This window comes from Apodemus sylvaticus, chromosome 1 (genome assembly GCF_947179515.1).
Source record: "Apodemus sylvaticus chromosome 1, mApoSyl1.1, whole genome shotgun sequence".
Classification (NCBI taxonomy): domain Eukaryota; kingdom Metazoa; phylum Chordata; class Mammalia; order Rodentia; family Muridae; genus Apodemus; species Apodemus sylvaticus.
This window is the reverse complement of record NC_067472.1, coordinates 182,063,760-182,086,848: the sequence shown is the minus strand read 5'-3', so window position 1 is coordinate 182,086,848 and position 23,089 is coordinate 182,063,760. Positions and strand designations below refer to the sequence as shown.

The 23,089-nt window shown below is 51.8% G+C and overlaps 1 protein-coding gene across 2 annotated transcripts; it reads right to left on the bottom strand.

Annotated features, from left to right (window-relative positions):
* Positions 1 to 111: 111 nt before the first annotated feature.
* On the bottom strand, positions 112 to 18,694 carry Gapdhs (glyceraldehyde-3-phosphate dehydrogenase, spermatogenic). Of its 2 annotated transcripts, XM_052166207.1 has the most exons (12): positions 18,547 to 18,694; positions 12,661 to 12,666; positions 6,726 to 7,032; positions 5,654 to 5,750; positions 5,317 to 5,423; positions 3,287 to 3,377; positions 3,085 to 3,203; positions 2,619 to 2,700; positions 2,182 to 2,333; positions 1,890 to 2,052; positions 290 to 387; positions 112 to 184 (listed from the first exon to the last, which is right to left on the bottom strand). In XM_052166207.1, exons 1-12 carry the CDS (start codon positions 18,641 to 18,643, stop codon positions 112 to 114), a joined length of 1,392 nt encoding a protein of 463 aa, XP_052022167.1. In that variant the 5' UTR covers positions 18,644 to 18,694. The 2 variants fall into 2 exon arrangements, with proteins under 2 accessions (XP_052022167.1, XP_052022157.1); XM_052166197.1 differs by lacking the exon at positions 12,661 to 12,666.
* Positions 18,695 to 23,089: the final 4,395 nt, after the last annotated feature.

The window sequence follows — 23,089 nt, the reverse complement described above, 5'->3', positions numbered from 1 at the left end:
TTATTTCATTGTTGACCCGGCGGCGGCGCAAGAGCCGCACGCCCTCCTTTGAGGGGGAGCCGAAGGCAAGAACACGACGTGCGCAGGGGAGGCAAGGAGGGGCCTTTTGTGTTACTTCTCTCGGCTAAACATGTAGCGGAGGAGGTCGACCACCCGGTTACTGTAGCCATATTCGTTGTCGTACCTGGGGAGGCGAGGAAGGAGGCATCAGTGTGTGTGAGTGTGTGTGTACTCGTGCGTGCCCTCTTACCAACTTCTCCCACTATCCTTTGGCATCTTTCCCCTTTACCAGGAAACGAGCTTCACGAAGTTGTCATTGAGGGCAATTCCAGCCTTAGCATCAAAGATGGAAGAATGGGAATCGCCGTTAAAATCCGTGGAGACCACCTGCGTGACAATTTCAAAGATACTTGTAGCCTAACAAGGATCTCCAGGAACCCAGACTTCGACTCTCAGACCGTATTGTCAGTCACTCATCTGGTATACAGGACAGAGACCTTTTGTGTTGGTGACAGAATATGATCAAGGCAGGTGGAACCTTTCTCTCAGGGACACAGCTGGTGGGGGTGGGGTGCTCAGTGGTTAGAAGTGCTTGTCACATAAGTATGAGCATCTGTGTTTGGATTCATGTAGAGGCTGGGCTGGTGATAGATACCTATAGGCCCAGCAGTCCAGAGATTAGCTAGTTGTCAAACTACAGTTACAACTGGCCTTGGTGACAAGTGGAGTTCGAGGGAAGAAGACATCCATCTCGTGCCTTCACATGTGCATCACCTGTTCCTGGTGTACCTGTACACGCACGTTACATGCACCCCATGCATCCACACGTATCCACAGGGAGAAGAGGATACAGATCACAATACCCTAATGCTGTTCCAGTACATGAGGCTGGGACTTAGAGGGTGGAAAGAGCTACAGGCACAGACCTTGGGGGCTGTAGCCCTTAAGGACACAGGGAAGGGGGTTGGCATGGGGCTGACTTGATCTGACCCATTCCAATGACAGCTTGGCATTTGAGAGTGGACTGTAGGAGCCAATGCAAGGGAACTTCAAGGTAGAAGTGACCTTTTTAAAATTTTGGATACAGGGTTGCTGTATGGCCCTCATTATGTAGAGGGCTGCCCTCAAATTCACAGAGATCTATTGCCTCTATTATCTGAGTGCTGGGATTAAAGGCCTGTGCCCCCACCTCTAGCAGATGGCACTTTTTAGATAGTTTGCTTTCAGGAAAGGTGTCTGACCTTTCCTGAGCATGAATTCAAAAAATGAGAACTGGTTGGTGTCTTTTCAGGAAGAGTGTATTAAGAACCCTTTGGGGCTAGAGAGATGGCTCAGTGGTTAAGAGCACTGACTGCTCTTCCAGAGGTCCTGAGTTCAATTCCCAGCAACCACATGGTGGCTCACAATCATCTGTAATGGGGTCTGATGCCCTCTTCTGAAGAGAGTAATGGTGAATACACAAAATAAATAAATTTTTTTAAAAGAACCTTCTGAATGGCTCTGGGTAGGTAGTGGAAGCTCTATTTTAGCTCTTAAGTCCCTGTTTTCTTGGACAGTATGTGCTAGGGGTTGCATGAGTGACTTCCGGTCACCTTAGTGAGGAAAAGCAGCATCATTAGCTCAAAGAAGCATACGGTCAAGACCCTGAGGCAGGAAGACCCACTTTCCCAGGCCTGCAGGTTTTGTGTCTCTGTATTTTGAGACAAGATCTCATTATGTAGTCCTGGCTGGCCTGGAACTCAGAGACCAGCCTCATTGGGTGTGAACCACCATGGACAGCAGGTCTGCAGGTCTTACATTGGCCCATGCAGAATAGCTTCTTGGTGAGGGAGGACTCCCCAAGTCCCTCTCCCGAGCGAGCTTTCCCCCAAGGTGTCCTCAGTCCGTACCTGGTCCTCTGTATAAGCAAGGATGCCAGCCATAGGTCCCTTGGCTGCGGCTTTCACAGCCTCCTTGATAGCCGAATAGGAAGCAGGCTGGGCCAGGCGGCAGGTGAGGTCCACGACTGAGACATTCGGGGTTGGCACCCGGAATGCCATTCCTGTTAACTTCCTGGAGAATTTCAGAGTAAGGATGGGAGTCAGCCCAGGGTCTCCTGCTCTCATTCTCCCTAGGCCTTGGGGCTAGTGAGGTTTGCCTAGGGCGTGTCCCCACCCTGGTTCCTGCTTTGTGTCTACTTACCCATTGAGCTCTGGGATGACCTTGCCCACAGCCTTGGCAGCTCCAGTGGAAGACGGGATGATGTTCTGGTGAGCGCCTCGGCCACCTCGCCAGTCCTTCTTTGATGGCCCGTCCACTGTCTTCTGAGTGGCCGTGTAGGAATGGACTGTGGTCTTGGGGAACAAGAGGACCAAGATGAAGCCTTCTTGCTCCTGACCTCTCATTCCTCTCCCTTCTAGGACTTGGGAAGGTGACTGAGATATATGGAGGCTACCAGGGCAACACCACAGACCATAGGAAGGGTACCTGGAGGCCAGGGCCTGTCCTTGTCATAGTGTTCCCAGTGGTGTCTCTACTATGGGCTTCCTTCCCAAACTGCTCTCTCTGCTTCTCCATGCCTTGCACAAGGCCTGGGAAGAAGGGGCTGGTTCCCTGCCATCCTTCCTGCCCCAACTCACCATGAGTCCTTCCAAAATCCCGAAGCGTTCATGAATAACCTTGGCGAGGGGGGCCAGGCAGTTGGTGGTACAGGACGCATTGCTGAAACGGCCATAGCAACCCAGATAAGCGGCAGAGCCACCCTTCTCCATTAACTCTTACTTTACCAGGTCTGGTTCTGTGAGATGTGAGCATGGGGGTGGGAAGGCGGCTCCCCGGACATGTCATTGGAGGAGCCTTGGAGGTGCCACTGGGGTATATTCAATACCGCCTAGGCGCGTCCTCAGATAGTGAACAGGCCTAGTATTGTCAGGGTTACATTAACATGCTGACTCGAGACTTAGGAACTGATGGGCGGGAGCAAGTTGATGTGAAAGCCGTCCTAGGTCTAGCGGGATTGAGGTGGGGAGTGTGTCCACTGCACTACATCCTGGCATGTCTGCTGTTGCTGCCCACACCCCGGAGCATGGCCGCCATCCCTGGTACCTGACAATGGTCATGGAACCAGGGTTATAGTCCTTCTCATTCACACCCATGACCAACATGGGCGCATCGGGGGAGGGTGCAGTGACCACCACACGCCTGGCACCAGATGAAATATGTCCCTAGTGATAGAGCACAAGGTTAGGGTCTCCAAGCACCACTGCCCCCACCTCCCAGACAGCCCTGGGCACTCTGCCCCACTTACCGAAGCTGCCTCTATGGAGAGATATACACCTGTAGACTCCACCACGTAGGGACTCCCTACAGAGCTCCAGGGGATTTCTTTAGGCTCTTTGCTGTGGAGTGGTGGGAAGGCTATGTCAATTTCCCTTGCTTGGGTCTCAGGCTAGCCAGAGGTCTTGGTACCTGATGTGCTAACACCTGCTCCCTAACTATATGTACCTACCTGATCCAGGTTGGTGCCGTCCTACAAGCCCATATCAACCACTCTCCTTCCTTATGTGCTATACCCTGCTGTGTCTAGACAGACTTTCACATTTGCAGCTCAGGCTTATATCTCCCTCAGGAACCATCCCCACAAATGTCAGACCAGAACCAGAACCGTTCGCATCACATGCTCAGAGCATGGACTCCAAGATGGTGAGGCTGCCAGGGCTGCCCTTAGGCCCCCAGCTCTGGCCACCTCACGTGAGCCCTTTTGGCCTTATCACCACTGAACTGTTGTTGGGGAGTCCCCAAAGACAGACACATCAGGTGACAGCTCAGGGAGGTTTACAGCTGAAGCACCTGTGAACAGCAGGGACCAATCACTGGCAGTAGCAGAGCTAGAGAGAGGCTCTCTGTGCCTGTATCAGCCTACGTTTTCATTTGATTTTTGTTGGTTGGTTGGTGGTAAGTGTCTCCTGTTTGACCCAGACTGGTCTGCAACGTCCACGACCTTCCTGCCTCAGCTCCCTGAGTGCAGGGATCACACCAGCACCATCATGACCAGCTCTGCCCTGACATTCTAACATGTTTGTGTCTGAAACTTGTCAGACACCCATCCTTGGTGTTTTCTACCTGTGTCCAGCAAGCAGACTCTGTGACTGCTGTCTGGGCTTGTTTCTCATGGGACTTATCATGTCACTGGAAGATTTCTTCTTAGGATTGCTCCTGGCTCAACTTCTGGATAGTTCCACACCATAGGTCTGCCACCTGTGAATGCTGGGAATTGAACGTGGGGGCGTCCTCTGAAAGCAATTTGCGATCATAACTGCTGAGCTGTCTCTCCAATCCCAGTAAATGCGTATTCATTTAATTTTTGCGGTCCTGAGGACGGGTGCCAGGGCCTCACATGCTGAGGAAGGTATTCTACTACAGAGCTTCACTCCTAGCCTCAGTGTCTGTCTTTTAGTCATTCTACACATGTGCTCTGAACTGCCTTTTCTCTGAGGTTTTTTTTTCTCTTCTACAGTGTCTGTAGAAAACTGATAACCACCATAACACCAGCACACTTAACACTGTGTTCATGTTTCAAAGAAGCCAATGTCAGGCAGTGAAGGCAGCGTGCAAACCTAGGCCTGGGTTCTGTCCTTGGTTAGGAATAGTGTGGGAATGAATGAGTGCAGAGGGTTAGGTGCTTCTCTGTTAGCAAAGTAATGTAAGTGTTGCTGGATTAGGCTGTTTTGTTTCTATGTAGATGCAGGCTTACCTAGAACTTGAGGTAATTCTCCTGTTTCAGCCTCCCAAGGGCAAAAGTTACACCTGGCATGTTACTGCCTGATACACAGATTCAGAGTCTTAACAAATAGTGGGGCTTACCATAAGAAGCCATGTGAAATGGGCACTGGGAAGTCAGCCTTTCTGGGGTGTGAGATGCAGCCCAGTATCCCCAGGGGTGATAACCAGGTTTGGCAGATGAGACACTGCAGGGTGGGATGCATACCGCACCAGGGACTGAGAGCTGGAGTAGGAACATTGCAGGAGAGGGTAGAGGAGTACTTTGGCTCAGTGGAGTATCAAAAGGCCCCAGGCTACTGGGTAGGAGCTGCCTCAGTTGCCATAGGAAGGTGTCTGGTGACTTAAGAAGCAGCAGGGATGTGGCACAGTGAACCCATATGCCGCACAGAACACGTGCAGATGTGCATTATAAAACATGTAAGAACCACGTGCAGTCCTGAAGATGAGTATCCTTGACTGTTTTAGAAGCCAGAGACCTTTCTGCGACCCTCTCTCTAAGGAGCTCCTAGAGGCATGAGCATATGGTAGAGCCGTGGGGTCACATTCTGTCCTTACCACTGGAACACGTTGATCTCAAGGTTGTCCACTACTAGTCGTCCATTCTTATGTTCCACGGTTCCTTTGTATCTCCCATGTGTGGAGTCATATTTGAACATGTATACCTGCAGTAGACAGAGTGGGGTCCTGGTAGTAGGCTGCAGAGTGAGCAGCCCTAGACAAATCCCCACTGTGGGCAAGCTGTTTAGGTCTGTGTAGCATCCAAGAGCCTTCTAGGTAGCTCTTGGAGTCCTCTCCCAACTCAAGTGCTGTGCTTGCTGGTCCCTCCCTCCCTCCCTCCCTCCCTCCCTCCCTCCCTCCCTCCCTCCCTTCCTCCCTTCCTCCCTCCACTCACCATGTATTCTGGATCGATGAATGGGTCATTCACTGCTACCACCCTAATGCCCTTCTCCATGCAGACTCGCAGCACCAGACGACCAATACGCCCAAATCTGTCCAATCAGGAACACAAAGGAAAGAGAGTGGGTGTGAGAACCAGAGTGACAGGGACTTCATGGTATCAGTGCCCTGCCAAAGTTCATGTTCACTTTGAACCATTGGGGGGTATTATGAGGTGAACTCTTGGGGCTGGCGAGACAGGCTCAGTAGGTTAAGGCTCGGCTGCGAAGCCTGGCACCCATCATTCTCTCCTGCTTCAGCCCCCCTTGCTGCCAGTGTTACAGGCACACTGCCATGCCTTGCTAATAATGTCCCTCATTCTCACTTCTATAGCTGGGTAGACCCAGGGAAGTGCCACACATCTCCACGTGAAAACCACCTCCCCCTCTCAGGTAAATGAGATCTATATTCCTTTCCATGGTGCTTCAGGTCTTAAAGGATTCCCTCTCCCGCCTCCCCTTACCCCCAATTTCTTAGAGCTGTGAAGATTTCCTGGCTGTCTTTGTTTTTTTTTTGTTTGTTTGTTTGTTTTTTTGTTTTTTTGGATTTGGTTTTTTTCAAGACAGGGTTTCTCTGTATAGCCCTGACTGTCCTGGAACTCACTCTGTAGACCAGGCTGGCCTCAAACTCAGAAATCCGCCTGCCTCTGCCTCCCAGAGTGCTGGGATTACAGGTGTGTGCCACCACGCCTGGCTTCTGACTGTCTTTGAATGTAATAAACATGTCTCTTCCAAGCCAGAGCACTTGCTTGCCCCACTACCTCAAAAATTTGCCCCAGTAGAGACACAGCTGACTTTCTTGTCAGCCTGTCTTTCGTGCCTCTTTCCAGAGGCCTTCTGTGGCCCAGAATGCACTTAAACTACTTCCAGTTCTTTATCTGATTGTTGTCTCCTAGAAGGGAGTTCTCTGAGGGCTGGCCTGACCAGGGAGAAGGAAGATGTCCCCAGCCCATAGTAACCCAAGGAGACCACAGTGTCACCCTCTGGGGCTGGCTAGCTCCAGCATCACCTGGGGCCTGACATACTCACCCATTGATACCCACTGTCAGCTCTTTAGCTGGCTTTTGGGGTGGCAGAGGAGGGGGAGGAGGAGGGGGAGGTGGTGGTGGTGGTGGTGGTGGTGGAGGTGGAGGTGGAGGTGGAGGTGGAGCCTCTTCAAACTTGTCTGGCTCTATCTGGGGCGGTGGAGGTGGAGGAGGTGGTGGTGGTGGTGATGGTGGCGGAGACGGTGGTGGCAGCTGCGGATCTTCAACCTTAGGTGGTGGTGGTGGTGGTGGTGGTGGTGGCGGTGGTGGTGGATCCTCAACCTTGGGTGGAGGCGGAGCTGGCCTGATCACTAGAGAGCAGAGAGTTCAGAAGGGAGGGTGTGAGCTGGGTCCCTCACACAAGACATGGGGACGCTGAGACAGCTCGGTGGGTAAAGGTGCTTGTCCCAAAGGCTTATGACCTGAGTGCCAATGCTGGACCCCACATGGTAGGAAAAACAAACAAACAAACAAACGTCCACAAATTGTCCTCTGACGTCCACCTTCACACACATACGAAGGTGTGAAAAAGTCTTTACCACACAGAACCCCTTGGGCTTTGAGCCCTTAGTGGCCAACTGTGGCTTGGGTTCTGTTCCCTGAGCAGAGAGCAAGCAAGAACCCTGAAGTTAAGATATGTGAACTTCTGTTTAAGAGTCTGTGTGTGTGTGTGTGCGTGTGCGTGTGCGTGTGCGTGTGCGTGTGTGTGTGTGTGTGTGTGTGTGTGTTTAGCCATTACATGAGTGTCTGTTTTCTGTGCTAGGTTCTTATACTGTGAAATAAAACATTCCACACACTGTGCCTCTTCCTCCTTCCTTTCCTTCCCTTCCCTTTTGAGACAGAATCTCACTTCTGAACTCCCCCCTCCCCCAGTGTACACCAGGCAGTCCTAGATCTGTGTACTGACTAGGCTGACCTCAAATTCAGAGACCTGCCTGAGGGCCGGGATTGGGGGCGCGCCCCCCCAGCTTCACTCAGCCCTTGGAGCACTGTGCCTCCGCCTCCAGAACAGCAGGATGACAGGCGTGCCATTAAGGATGAGGGATAAACCCGGACACCTTGTCTGTTAACCAGCTGCTCCCCACTAAACTACACTCCTCATTTAGAATATTTCAGAGACCATTTCTTGGTGCTGTCTGATAATGGACCCAGTTCTATGAGCCCCAAATTACCCCGGAGATGGACTCATCCTGGGAGGCCTCTTTAAGAAAAACCAGATTAAGGTGAGCAATACTGAAGCCCACGGATAATCTGTCTCCTCTACTCCTTTTCTTCCTTGGGAGAGGGTCTTCTTATTGTAGCCCATCATAGCTTCAAGCTCACTATGTAGCCAAGGATAGCACATCCCTTGGTCCCAGGTGCAGGGGCAATCACACTACCATACCAGGAGGGAACACTGTTTTTGGCTGCCAAACTGAGGATGGAATAAGAGGCGATGGATCCTGAGGCTCCAAGGACTATGTCCATCCTACGAGGGCAAGCCTAGGAGAAGGCTGGAGTCTGCAAATACCAGTTGCCACAGGCAAGACCCTGTCTCCCTGCAATCGCTCTCCTCAGACCTGAGGCCTGGGAATGGTCCCTGGGAGTTTCCAAGTGAACCGAGAGTCCCTCAAGGTGTCAGTGTTTAGTGCTGGCAGTGACCTTGTGCTCACTGCTGACCTTGAGGATATCTGCCTTCCCAGAGTGTCCCTCCATGTGCTCACAAGAGGGGGAGGTTGGGCCAGTGAGAGCTCAGAGGGAAAGGGGACTTGCTGAGCCTGGCCCCCTGTCCTGATCCCCAGCCCCATGTGGAGCAGAGAGGAAACCATTCTCCTAATTCCCCCTCTGCCTCCACGCTTGTGCTGTGACAGCTGACAGCCACACAAATGCCTGTAAACCTTCGAAAACCAAGGAGGTAGAGGGATGTGTTCCTTCAGAGCTCTAAGTGGGGATCGGCCCTCACTCAGAAGCTGTTCAGAGGACAGCAAGGCCTCCCCTCCCTGCACCCATCTCTCTCTCTCTCTCTCTCTCTCTCTCTCTCTCTCTCTCACACACACACACACACACACACACACACACCTTACAGAAGGGCAGGGAACCCAGTGGGCACACGGCAAGTCCCTGCTGCTCTCTGTCTGTGACTGTGTCTTACAGGGAGGATCCTCACAGGCCCACCCACTTGTGGGACGTGAGACCACCAGAGGGAATTGGGGCTTGCCTGCCCAGAAGCCCTGGCTTCCTCTGACTTCAGCACCTGAAACAGCCTCTGCCTGGGTTTGCCCAGCAGCTGGCAGCAGGTTGCACAGAGACTGAGCCCTTGGGAGATTCCCAGCTCCACCATTTCTCCCTTGGGAAGTGGCTTGCCCTCTCTTGCCCTCTGCTGGCCTCCATAGAATGGGGACAGTGCACACCCAGGCCTCACCTGGTGGCTGTGTGGCTCAGTGAGCACATGCCTCCCTTGCTGTAAAGGGAGCAGCCCTGCCCTGGAGGGCTGCAGGCACCCTTGCTCCTGCAGCCCAGGGAGGACCAAGCCCACCAGACCCTCTGTCACTGGCCACCAGGGAGGTCAATGAAATGCAGGGAGCACCCCCACCTAGCCCTGTCACAAATGCTCCTCCCTTTCCAGCCTCCCTGCCTCCTCCTGGCCTCTGCCTCTCCCCTCCACTGTTAGAGCCCGAAGCTCAGTCAGTCCTGGGGGCGTAGCTCCCAACCCCCAACCCCATCCCAACCAGAAGCTCTGGGGTGAGGAAAGACGTGCTGTGGGAGTGGGGAAGGATAGAGGCCTGAAGGGCCACCCTGGCCTGTGTCTTCAGGATACTTAGACAGCATTCTGGTGGGGGAGGGTCTCAGGGCTCTGAGCACCCTGGCTGAGGGTGTAGAGACTCCCAGACCACACTTTCCTTCTCTTCCCAGGGGCACCCCAAAGGCTCTCCTTACCCGGGCATGGACATGGACATGGGTCCCGCCGTAGTTGGACGACAGTAACATTGGTAAGGATCACATCACGCCTCGACATGGCCTAAGATCTCATGGCCTGGCTGCCTTGGGCCCCTCCTTGGTGTTACTGAGGTGTGAAGCTCCCAAGGTCCTGGTGGCTCCTGAGCTCCTGATGATGTCACATTGCCCAGTGACATCACAGAGGGGGTGGTGTGCAGGGTGAAGACCTCAGCTTCGTCTCCAGAAGCCTTTGAGTCCTACCCTGAGGATTTCAAGGCCACCCTCTGGTTTCTGGAGTGGAACCCATTAGGATCCCACAGAAGCTCGTGGCTGCTGTCTCTCTTCCTCCCTCCCTGGTCCACCTGCTCCTTGCCGTTCCTGCATCTTTGAGGAGTTTCCCTTGGTCCCCCAGTGTGTGGAAATGCTAAGAAAGCCTCTCCCAGCTCTCCCCTTGGCTGCCTGGGATCCTTCCTCTCAGATGCTCTCTATAACTGTGGTGGGCCTCACATGGCAGAAGGGGAAGCAGAAATATGGTCTAGAAAAGCCTGAGGTGCGGATGTGTGTGTGTGTGTGTGTGTGAGAGAGAGAGAGAGAGAGAGGAGGGAAGAGCAGCTGTAGCTGCCTGCATCAGACCTGCACAAGATCGCGCCAGTCAGCCTTCCAGCATGGAGGGTAGAGGCTCACAAGCACCCTCCTCTGCCTGGGGAGCTGCCAATAGCTGGTGACTTCTGGGAGAGGGAGAATCCCTTTTCTTTAAGGCCATCAACTGTGGTCCAGTGGAAGGCCCCAGACCATGTATGCATAGACCAAATTGAGTCAATGGAGTATCAAAAGGAAACAAGAAAACCCCAGGAAGTTGGGAGGAAGCTGGGAGTGTTGAGAGTGATCAAGTGTGGAGTCTCTTATGTTTCAATAAACTAGGACATATTAAAAAGCCAGGTGTGATGGCTTGCATCTGTAAGGTCAGACTCTGATGGGTCAGCTAGGCAGGAATACAGAAGGCTGCAGAAACAAGAGAGCCCCTTCACTTTGTAGAAGATACTGTATGACACATGAGTGGCCTTACACATAAACATTAATAAAATCCACTTGCTGTGCAAATCTGACAACACAAGTTCAGGTCCCGGTACCTTACAGAGAAGAGACTCCTGACTGGTCCCTGTGACCCATCCATGTTACACACTCTCACCCCAGTCCCCAAGCATGATCATCCAGAGAGTGAACCCTCACAGTGAGGGAAAGGAGAGACACTCAGCCGTCAAGAGCCCTTGGGACCCTTGCAGAGGACCCAAGTTCAAATCCCAGCACCCATCGAGTAACACAAAACTTTGGGTAACTCCAGTTCCAGGGGATCTGATATCCTCTCTTCTGACCTCCACAGGCATCGTTAGCACAGGGTGCACACATACACGCAGGCAAGCATTCAGACATAAAAAGAAATTTAAAACTTAGACCAGACTGGAAAGATTGTCAGATGGTTAAGAACATGCTCAAATAGAGACCTGACTTATACTTCCAACTCTTAGACCAAGTGTCTCAACCTCTAGCTTGTCTGTCTCTATATACCTGAACTATACACACACACACACATACACACACTGTATGTGTGTATGTATATATATATATATATATATATATACATACACATACATACATATACATATACATATACATATACATACACACATACATACACAGACACCCTGTATGTGTATATATACATACACACATACTTACATACACATACATATACATACACACACATACACAATCAACTAATAATCCTTTAAGGTCCTGAGGGCCTGGGCTGTGGCTGAATTGCAGAAACCATGTTCAACAGGCCTAAGGCTCTGGGTGCGAACTCCAGGACTGAAAGAAAGGAAAGGAGAAGCAGAGAGGCAGCTGTTCACGCTCATCTCTGCCCCGGGCTCCCGGATAGTGCGTGTGCGGCAGGTTGTTCGGGTGTTGAGTGGAATCCCGTCTTGTAGCCCAGGCTGACTGAAACCTCAGAGCCACACTCCTGCTCCCAGCTTTCCTGCAGCTGAGATTTTGGGCATGCACCTCACCACCGTTTGTTTCTGGGAGTTTATTCAGACAGGATTATATATATATCTGATTATATATGCCTGGCTGGCCTTGAACTCCTTGTGTTGGCTAGGCTGGCCTCAGTCTCACAGAGACCTGCTCCTGAGTGTTGGCACTAAAGGCATGGGCCTGGCGAATCATGGAGTTTTTAAGTTAAGGTATGTGTAGGCTGGGGCATGGCTCCGTGGAGGAACACAAGGTCAGTGCTGGTGAGAACATGGATTCAGTCTGCAATGCATGCATGCCTCTGCCAAGAAAATTAAAATTCCACGTGCTTGTAATTTTTTGTATTAAACCTCTTAGATATTTAATAGACTATAGCATAATGTAAATATAATTTCTGTGTCTGTAGGATTGGGGGCAGGTGTTTAAACCAGATCTGGAACAGTTCATTTTAGACAGGTGTCTACAGCACTCTCTCTCTGTGTATGAGTGGTCCAAGGACAGTTCGCAGGAGTCTCTTCCCTCCTTCCACCATGTAGGACCCAGGGATAAAATGCAAATCCTCATGTTTGATGCCAAGTCCTATCAGCTGAGCCGCGTGTAGTGCTGGAGCAAAACCCAGGGCCCCCCACATGTTACAATTGCTCTCCCACTGACCTACACCCACCCTTACATGTCCAAGATCATTTCTTGACCCTAATAATGGATCCAGTTCTGGGAGCCCCAATCAGTTACAGCCAGAATCACCCACAGAAAACTTGTTCTAGGAAATTCAGACACAGCCTGGCAATGGCGACACTGAAACCCAGGAATGTTGCTTCTTCCTCTGTGTGTCTCTCCTTGAGACAGGGTTTTCTCATTGCAGCCCAGGCTGGCCTCAAACTCAGTTTGAGCCCTTGACTGTTTGTGCTGGCACGACAGCACTACCACACCTGGTAGCAGTCCAGTTTCATAGCAGCACTCTGGTGATACCAGCCTGAGTGACATTTAGGAACCTGGCACTGTCTTAGTGGAAACTCTTGGCTCCTCTCTCATGCACTTGAGGGGATTTACCAGAAGAGTGCTTCTGTCTGAACTATGACAGGCAAGGGCCTGAGAAGGGAGGGAGAAATGGAGACAGCATTTAGAGGATCTGGCTGTCAAAGTACAGCCTTCTGGGATCCAGCCCTGACTTAGCCACCTGTGCCTGTGTGGACTTGGACTAGTTAATGGACTTCTCTGCCCTGTTTTCCAGATGTTGCACCACATTCCATCCAGAGGCTTCACAGATTCTGTGGGACCTAAAGACTCACAAATAGAGGTGATTTTGGTGGAACAGGGCAGGAAGTCTAATGTTCAGGGTATTGAGGACAAGCCTAGAAGGCTGGAGTCTGCAAAGGGAGTTGCCACAGGCAAGGGAATAAGGCAGCAGGAGAGGTGAGGGCTGGGAGCCAATGGCCAGCTGCTCTGTCTCCTCCTGACCTGTGTCTGCTCCTCAGACCTGAGACCTAGAAATGGTCCCTGGGAGTTTCCAAGTGAACCGAGAGTCCCTCAAGGTGTCAGTGTTTAGTGCTGGCAGTGACCTTGTGCTCACTGCTGACCTTGAGGATATCTGCCTTCCCAGAGTGTCCCTCCATGTGGTCACAGAGGGGGAGGTTGGGCCAGTGAGAGCTCAGTGGGAAAGGGGACTTGCTGAGCCTGGCCCCCTGTCCTGATCCCCAGCCCCATGTGGAGCAGAGAGGAAACCATTCTCCTAATTCCTCCTCTGCCTCCACGCTTGTGCTGTGACAGCTGACAGCCACACAAATGCCTGTAAACCTTCGAAAACCAAGGAGGTAGAGGGATGTGTTCCTTCAGAGCTCTAAGTGGGGATCGGCCCTCACTCAGAAGCTGTTCAGAGGACAGCAAGGCCTCCCCTCCCTGCACCCATCTCTCTCTCTCTCTCTCTCTCTCTCTCTCTCTCTCTCTCTCTCTCTCTCTCACACACACACACACACACACACACACACACACACACACACACACACACACAGACACACACACCTTACAGAAGGGCAGGGAAGCCAGTGGGCACAGGGCAAGTCCCCGCTGCTCTCTGTCTGTGACTGTGTCTTACAGGGAGGATCCTCACAGGCCCACCCACTTGTGGGACGTTAGACCACCAGAGGGAATCGGGGCTTGCCCTCCCAGAAGCCCTGGCTTCCTCTGGCTTCAGCACCTGAAACAGCCTCTGCCTGGGTTTGCCCAGCAGCTGGCAGCAGGTTGCACAGAGACTGAGCCTTTGGGAGATTCCCAGCTCCACCATTTCTCCCTTGGGAAGTGGCTTGCCCTCTCTTGCCCTCTGCTGGCCTCCATAGAATGGGGACATTGCACCCCCAGGCCTCACCTGGTGGCTGTGTGGCTCAGTGAGCACATGCCTCCCTTGCTGTAAAGGGAGCAGCCCCGCCCTGGAGGGCTGCAGGCACCCTTGCTCCTGCAGCCCAGGGAGGACCAAGCCCACCAGACCCTCTGTCCCTGGCCACCAGGGAGGTCAATGAAATGCAGGGAACACCCCACCTAGCCCTGTCACAAATGCTCCTCCCTTTCCAGCCTCCCTGCCTCCTCCTGGCCTCTGCCTCTCCCCTCCACTGTTAGAGCCCGAAGCTCAGTCAGTCCTGGGGCATAGCTCCCAACCCCCAACCCCATCCCAACCAGAAGCTCTGGGGTGAGGAAGGGCGTGCTGTGGGAGTGGGGAAGGATAGAGGCCTGAAGGGCCCACCCTGGCCTGTGCCTTCAGGATACTTAGTAGACAGCATTCTGGTGGGGGAGGTTCTCAGGGCTCTGAGCACCCTGGCTGAGGGTGTAAAGACTCCCAGACCACACTTTCCTTCTCTTCCCAGGGGCACCCCAAAGGTTCTCCTTACCTGGGCATGGACATGGGCATGGACATGGGCATGGGTCCCGCCGTAGTTGGACGACAGTAACATTGGTAAGGATCACATCACGCCTCGACATGGCCTAAGATCTCATGGCCTGGCTGCCTTGGGCCCCTCCTTGGTGTTACTGAGGTGTGAAGCTCCCAAGGTCCTGGTGGCTCCTGAGCTCCTGATGATGTCACATTGCCCAGTGACATCACAGAGGGGGTGGTGTGCAGAGTGGAGTCCTAGCCCCTCCCCCCTTGGAGTCCTTAGAGAGTCCCACCCTGATGATTTCAAGGCCACCCTCTGGTTTCTGGAGTGGAACCCACTAGAATCCCACAGAAGCTCGTGGCTGCCGTCTCTCTTCCTCTCTCCTGTCCACCTGCTCCTTGCTGTTCCTGAATCTCTGAGGAGTTTCCCTTGGTCTCCCCTGTGTGTGGAAATGCTAAGAAAGCCTCTCCCAGCTCTCCCCCTGGCTGCCTGGATCCTTCCTCTCAGATGCTCTCTATAACTGTGGTGGGCCTCACACGGCAGAAGGGGAAGCAGAAATATGGTCTAGAAAAGCTTGAGGTGTGTGTGTGTGTGTGGGTGGGTGGGTGTGTGTGAGGAGGGAAGATCAGCTGTAGCTGCCTGCATCAGACCTGCACAAGATCATGCCAGTCAGCCTTCCAGCATGGAGGGTAGAGGCTCACAAGCACCCTCTTCTGCCTGGGGAGCTGCCAATAGCTGGTGACTTCTGGGAGAGGGAGAATCCCTTTTCTTTAAGGGCATCAACTGTGGTCCAGTGGAAGGCCCCAGACTATGTATGCATAGACCAAATTGAGTCAATGGAGTATCAAAAGGAAACAAGAAAACCCCAGGAAGTTGGGAGGAAGCTGGGAGTGTTAAGAATGATCAAGTGTGGAGTCTCTCAGGTTTTCAAAAAACTAGGACATATTAAAAAGCCAGGTGTGGTGGCTTGCATCTGTAAGGCCCAGACTGATGGGTCAGCTAGGTAGGAATACAGAAGGCTGCAGAAACAAGAGAGCCTGCTTCACTTTGTAGAAGATACAGTATGACGCTTGAGTGACCACAAGTTCAGGTCCCTGCATCTTACAGACAGAGCAGCGACTTCTGACTCGTCATTATAGCCCATCTGTGTGTGCTGTTACACATTCACCCCAACCCCCCAGCATAGGGATCCAGAAAGTGAACCCTCCTAGTGAGGGACAGGAGAGACTCAGCCATCACGAGCCCTTGGTGCTCTCTACCAGACCCAAGGTCAGATCCCAGCACCCATACAGCAACACAAAACCTTGTATAACTCCAGTTCCAGGGGTTCTGACACCCTCTTCTGGCCTTCACAGGCGCCATAGGCACAGGGTGCACATATACATGCAGGCAAGTAGGCATAAAAAGAAATTTAAAACTTCAACCAGACTGGAGAGATTGCCGGATGGTTGAGAACATGCTCATGTAGAGACCTGACTTCTACTTTCAACACTGAAATCGGGTGTCTCGTAACATGTACCTTACCTGTCTCTGTAGACACCTGTCTAAAATGACCTGTCCCAGATCTGGTTTAAACACCTGCCCCCGATCCTACAGACACAGAAATTATATTTACATTATGCTATAGTCTATTAAATATGTAAGAGGTTTAATACAAAAAATTCCAAGCACGTGGAATTTTAATTTTCTTGGCAGAGGCATGCATGCATTGCAGACTGAATCCAGGTTCTCACCAGCACTGACCTTGTGTGTTCAGCCACAGAGCCACGCCCCAGCCTACACATACCTTTACTTAAAAACTCCATGATTCGCCAGGCCCATGCCTTTAGTGCCAACACTCAGGAGCAGGTCTCTGTGAGACTGAGGCTAGCCTGGCCAACACAAGGAGTTCAAGGCCAGCCAGGCATATATAATCAGATCCTGTCTGAATAAACTCCCAGAAACAAACGGTGGTGAGGTGCATGCCCAAAATCTCAGCTGCAGGAAAGCTGGGAGCAGGAGTGTGGCTCTGAGGTTTCAGTCAGCCTGGGCTACAAGACGGGATTCTACTCAACACCCGAACAACCTGCCCGCACACGCACTATCCGGGAGCCCGGGGCAGAGATGAGCGTGAACAGCTGCCTCTCTGCTTCTCCTTTCCTTTCTTTCAGTCCTGGAGTTCGCACCTAGAGCCTTAGGCCTGTTGAACATGGTTTCTGCAATTCAGCCACACCCCAGGCCCTCAGGATCTTAAAGGATTATTAGTTGACTGTGTATGTGTGTGTATGTATATGTATGTGTATGTAAGTATGTGTGTATGTATATATACACATACAGTGTGTCTGTGTATGTATGTGTGTGTGTGTGTGTGTGTGTGTGTGGTCCAAGGACAACTTTCAGGAGTAGCTCCTGCTCTCCTGCCATGTGGGTCCCAGGGACAAAATGCACATCCTTGTGTTTGGTAGCAGGTTCTTCTATCAGCTGAGCCACACACAGTGCTGGAGGAACGCCCAGGGCCTCCCACATGTTACAATTGCTCTCCCACTGACCTAACACCCACCCTTGCATGTCCAAGATCACTCTGGACCCTGTCTAATCATGGATCCAGTTCTGAGAGCCCCAATCAGTTATGGCCTAATCCCCCAAGGAAAACCTCGTTCAGGGAAATTTAGACCTGAAGTCTGGGAATGGACCCTGGGAGTTTCCAAGTGAACTGAGAGTCCCTCAAGGTGTCAGTGTTTAGTGCTGGCAGTGACCTTGTGCTCACTGCTGACCTTGAGGATATCTGCCTTCCCAGAGTGTCCCTCCATGTGGTCACAGAGGGGGAGGTTGGGCCAGTGAGAGCTCAGTGGGAAAGGGGACTTGCTGAGCCTGGCCCCCTGTCCTGATCCCCAGCCCCATGTGGAGCAGAGAGGAAACCATTCTCCTAATTCCTCCTCTGCCTCCACGCTTGTGCTGTGACAGCTGACAGCCACACAAATGCCTGTAAACCTTCGAAAACCAAGGAGGTAGAGGGATGTGTTCCTTCAGAGCTCTAAGTGGGGATCGGCCCTCACTCAGAAGCTGTTCAGAGGACAGCAAGGCCTCCCCTCCCTGCACCCATCTCTCTCTCTCTCTCTCTCTCTCTCTCTCTCTCTCACACACACACACACACACACACACACACACACACACACACCTTACAGAAGGGCAGGGAAGCCAGTGGGCACAGGGCAAGTCCCCGCTGTTCTCTGTCTGTGACTGTGTCTTACAGGGAGGATCCTCACAGGCCCACCCACTTGTTGGACGTGAGACCACCAGAGGGAATTGGGGCTTGCCTGCCCAGAAGCCCTGGCTTCCTCTGACTTCAGCACCTGAAACAGCCTCTGCCTGGGTTTGCCCAGCAGCTGGCAGCAGGTTGCACAGAGACTGAGCCCTTGGGAGATTGCCAGCTCCACCATTTCTCCCTTGGGAAGTGGCTTGCCCTCTCTTGCCCTCTGCTGGCCTCCATAGAATGGAGACAGTGCACACCCAGGCCTCACCTGGTGGCTGTGTGGCTCAGTGAGCACATGCCTCCCTTGCTGTAAAGGGAGCAGCCCCGCCCTGGAGGGCTGCAGGCACCCTTGCTCCTGCAGCCCAGGGAGGACCAAGCCCACCAGACCCTCTGTCCCTGGCCACCAGGGAGGTCAATGAAATGCATGGAACACCCCACCTAGCCCTGTCACAAATGCTCCTCCCTTTCCAGCCTCCCTGCCTCCTCCTGGCCTCTGCCTCTCCCCTCCACTGTTAGAGCCTGAAGCTCAGTCAGTCCTAGGGGTGTAGCTCCCAACCCCCAACCCCATCCCAACCAGAAGCTCTGGGGTGAGGAAGGGCGTGCTGTGGGAGTGGGGAAGGATAGAGGCCTGAAGGGCCACCCTGGCTTGTGTCTTCAGGATACTTAGACAGCATTCTTGTGGGGGAGGGTCTCAGGGCTCTGAGCACCCTGGCTGAGGGTGTAGAGACTCCAAGACCACACTTTCCTTCTCTTCCCAGGGGCACCCCAAAGGCTCTCCTTACCCGGGCATGGACATGGGCATGGACATGGGCATGGGCATGGGTCCCGCCGTAGCTGGACGACAGTAACATTGGTAAGGACCACGTCACGCCTAGACATGGCCTAAGATCTCATGGCCTGGCTGCCTTGGGCCCCTCCGTGGTGTTACTGAGGTGTGAAGCTCCCAAGGTCCTGGTGGCTCCTGAGCTCCTGATGATGTCACATTGCCCAGTGACATCACAGAGGGGGTGGTGTGCAGAGTGGAGTCCTAGCTCCCCCCCCTTGGAGTCCTTAGAGAGTCCAACCCTGAGGATTTCAAGGCCACCCTCTGGTATCTAGAGTGGAACCCACTAGGATCCCACAGAAGCTTATGGCTGCCGTCTCTCTTCCTCTCTCCTGTCCACCTGCTCCAAGCTGTTCCTGCATCTCTGAGGAGTTTCCCTTGGTCTCCCCTGTGTGTGGAAATGTCTAGAAATCCCCCCATAGGTCTCCCCTTGGCTGCCTGGTTGTTCCAGATTTAATAATGGCTCTTCTCACCAAGGCGGAGGAGAGGAAGAAGATATTGTAAGATCCATAGGTCTGGTAGGACAGCAACAAAAAGTCCCCTGAACATGACTGGACAGCTGCTCTGCAGAGCTCACAGTAGGCCTGGGTCCCAGCCAAGACCAAGGCTGCCAACATTCTCATGGGTGGGGGAGGGGCTTGGGCGCTGTAGACAGTTGATGCCTGCTGGGAAAGCTAGAGCTGGTTTTTGTTTAGGTTTGTAAAGACACTACTGGGTGACCCCACTTCTGTGATCTTATTAGCAGTACAAATCTGTGTGCTTAAAAATAAACAAATACATAGCGGAGCCCTCTGGACTGGAGAGAAGCCAGTCATTAAGAGCTTTTGCTGTTCTCACAACTGACTGGGGTTCAGCTCCCTGTATCCACATCTTGGTTTTCAACCATCTATAGCTGCAGATCCAGGGAATCTCCTGCCCTCTTCTGGCCTTCGTATGCACTGCACCCATGTGTTACACACAGGAGCAGACAAAACTGTAAGATCAAAACTTTAAAATTTTTCATGAAATTGGTCGGGAGATAGAGGGGATCTGGGAGGCATGGGAGGTCAGGTAGGGATGGACATGATCAAAACATTTTATTCATATAGGGAATTCTCCAAAAAATTGAAACAATAAAAGTAATATATAAACATAAAAATAACAAAAATGCAAAAAAAATTTAAAAAATAGAATTAGCACATACACATGTGGGTACATGTATGGGCACGTGCGTATGCGCACACACACACACACACACACACACACACACGCACATTCATCTGTAGTCCTAAAAAGGCTTGTGACCAGCTAGCCTAGAGTATAGAGCACTGCAGAAGCAAGAGAAGAAGAGATCCAGCCTCCACAGGAATCCCTACAAACTGCAGAAGGGTGGAATTTTGTCTTCTTATTTTTACGTGTATGTCCCATTGACTTCAAGTGTGACACATTTTTAAAATTCTAAATTACATTGATCTATCGTGTGTGTGTGTGTGTGTGTGTGTGTGTGTGGTCACACATGTGGTCAGAGGAGGAAGCCCCTCCTTCCATTTACTCTATGGGCCTTGGGGACTGAATCCAGAGCTTGGCCAGCACGGACTAACCAGCTGGACTGTCTTCAACCCCGTGTTTAACTTAGAACTTACTCAGTCCATAAGTAAAACACCTTTGCCTTGCCCATTTTTTATTACGGAAAGTAAATTTCCACTAGTTTTCATTTTACACTCGAATTTGCAACTCTCGAATATTCTTTAGTTATTTAAAGTTTCACATAAAAACGCTGTCCCAATATTATGGCTTCCATTTTAGGCCACGGAAATGATGCAAGTATTTCGGCCAGATGAACTGCAGGTCCCCCTCCCCCACGGTGCTCTGGTTCTGCCTGGGGGTTCTGACACAGTGGCTGAGGGCCTTTGCTGCTCCTGTAGATGACACTAGCTCTGATCCCAATACTGCTGTGGTGTGGATCACGGCCCCATGTGACTCCAGCTCCAGGATTGCTGACCCCTTCGCCTGACCTCCAGAAGTACCTGTGTGGTTCCAGATTCTGTCTCTCCTCCTGGGGGTGTCTGGACTCTGATGTCTGGAGCGGGTGGGGGCTGCAGTCTGCCTTTCCCCTCCAGGGCATCAGACGCCCTTGCCCACCAGGGTGGGAGGGACAAAGCAGGGTCAGGGCTGAATACTTCTGTTCTGTGCTTTCTACTATCTTCCTCGGGGTCGGGTGTGGGGGCTTCCCCAAGAATCTAATGCTGTGACTCTTTTAGGCGACGGCCTTCTCTGACTATCTTTAATGAAGCAGCTCTCTGAGATGACCTTAGCTTGCTCATATTTCTTTTTTTGGGGTGGCCTTGAACGCATACAGTTTAATTGGGTGATCCAAGGGTTATATACATATAGTTTTGGAGAACTATATCCAGGGAGGGGGAAAGGTCGTTGGTTCAAGGCTGAGGGTACTGAGATCCCTCCTTTGCATGGCTGTGAATTCCAGGTGTTATACTATGTGACTGACTACCTGTGACTGCCTGGTGGGAGGTCTCAGGCCTGTGGATGACATGCTCTGAGGCAGGACCGGAAATAGGGAGGGAGTTATCCCACTCCAGCTGGTCTCAGGATGAGATTCTAATCTCAAACGTTTTGAGATTTCCAGGGTTTGGAATGCTCCACCTCTCCAGTTCTATGCCGCACATACTTGTGCTCACACTTAAATAAATAATACATTTATGAATAACAGATTAAAAATAACAATACCATTTTTTTTTAAAGTTTTGGCTTGAGGTTGAGTCACAGAGCACTTAGCTATCGTGCCTAATAAGAATTCTGTTATATTAAACTCGTAACCTATCTGACGCTCATGCCTGGGTTCTTACCATTGGCTGAGTGTAGGAGATTGAATCCAGGTTTTCACATAGGCTAATCATGTGCTCGACCATAGAACCGCACTCCTGCCCACACAGACCTTAAACCACACGACTGCTAACAACTGCTCCCGATCATCTATGCTGTTGAAGACATGGAGCATGTGCTGGCACTGGGTTAGCACAGATGTTCAATGTATTAAAAAAAAAAGGTCAAGTACCTGGGGGATTGATGCAGGGGTCCAATTTGGGGCCAGCCTGGACTACATAGGCTAGCCTGGACTATTCAGTGAGACCCTGTATCCAAACAGACAAGGGACTGGCGCGATGGCTCAGTGGTTAAGACTGTTTAATGCTCTTTCAGAGGACCTGGGTTTGATTCCAGCACCCATAGGGCAGCTCACAATCTTCTGTAACTCCAGACCCAGGGCATCTGACGCCTCAGATACACACTGACATCCATCAGGCAAACTAGCCATACACATAAAAAATAAAATTATTAAGAACAAACAAACCCATCCCTCAGTATCTAGGGAGCACAGGTAAGTCAGGTGTGTCTGAACGTGTAACAAGCACACCTGGTCCCCCATCCCCTCAATTCTTTTCCTTTATTTTCTCTTATTTGCTGGAAATCAAACCCAGGGCCTTGGGCATGCTAGGCAAGTTTTCTTCCACTGAGACACTCTCTGGAGTTATTTTAATTTTATTTATTCTCCCCTCCATTTCTCTGTGTGGATGCCAGAGCACACCTTGTGGGAGTTGGTTCTCTCCTTCCATGCCATGGGTCCAGGATTGAACTCAGTTCCTCAGGCTTCGCAGCAATCACCCCATTACCTACTGAGCCAGCTTGTCAGCTCCTGTGTAGTCTCTCATGCCCAGCCTCGAAGCAACCTCTAAGCCATGTCTCCCCACAGCAGTCTGTTCTTTTCCTTGGTGTTTTCCTGCGTTTAGCACCTCCGTGTCCTGTTGCATGTCACCCTCACCGACTGTGTATCTGGGGAGGTGCTGTATCCAGAGCTATGTCTCCACATCTGGGACAGCATCTGCCACAAACTGGGCCTTCTCTTTCTTTTAAAACAGTACTTATTTTATGTGTCTGAGTATTTTGCCTGCCTACATGTCTGTGCACCATGTGCAATTCTGGGTGTCTTTGGAAGCCAGAAGAGGGTGCTGAGACCCCTGGAACCCATGTGGATTCTGGGAATTAAACTCAGGTCCTCTGTAAGAATAGTCCACACCCCTACCCACTGAGCCTCTTCAGGCCCGTTCTTCATTTCTTGAGACAAGATCATGCTGTGCTGCTGAGGTTGGCCTCTAAGTTGCTCTGATCCCTCTGACCTCGGCCTCCTGGCTGGGATTACAGTTGCATACCACCACACAAGCCTTACAAAGCAGGCTTTCAACAAGTGTCTAGCAAAAAAGCAAGTGAAAAATGTCCCCTCCAGCCCCAGGGCTCGCATGAGTGTCTGTGACTCATTAACATGTGCCTTCACCTGCAGGGCCAGTTGACACGCAGCTGTGACCAAGGGGGTGTGAGGCTTTGCTACAGATAGGAGTCACCATCCTAGAGAGAAGGGTGGAAGCCCAAAACTCAATCAATGACATAACCTCTTCCTTCCCCAAGTCCCCACCGAAGCTTCCTATGGGCTACATATAGAGATCCTGTTGCAT

What these genes read in the sequence shown, in the direction of transcription:
- Gapdhs (XM_052166207.1), bottom strand. Translation starts at nt 18,643, where the DNA reads ATGTCTAGGCGTGACGTGGTCCTTACCAATGTTACTGTCGTCCAGCTA. An exon ending in TTGCTTATACAGAGGACCAG is followed by an intron (nt 388 to 1,889) that starts GTACGGACTGAG and finishes ATTGTCACGCAG; the next exon opens with GTGGTCTCCACGGATTTTAA. An exon ending in TTCGTGAAGCTCGTTTCCTG is followed by an intron (nt 185 to 289) that starts GTAAAGGGGAAA and finishes TCGCCTCCCCAG; the next exon opens with GTACGACAACGAATATGGCT.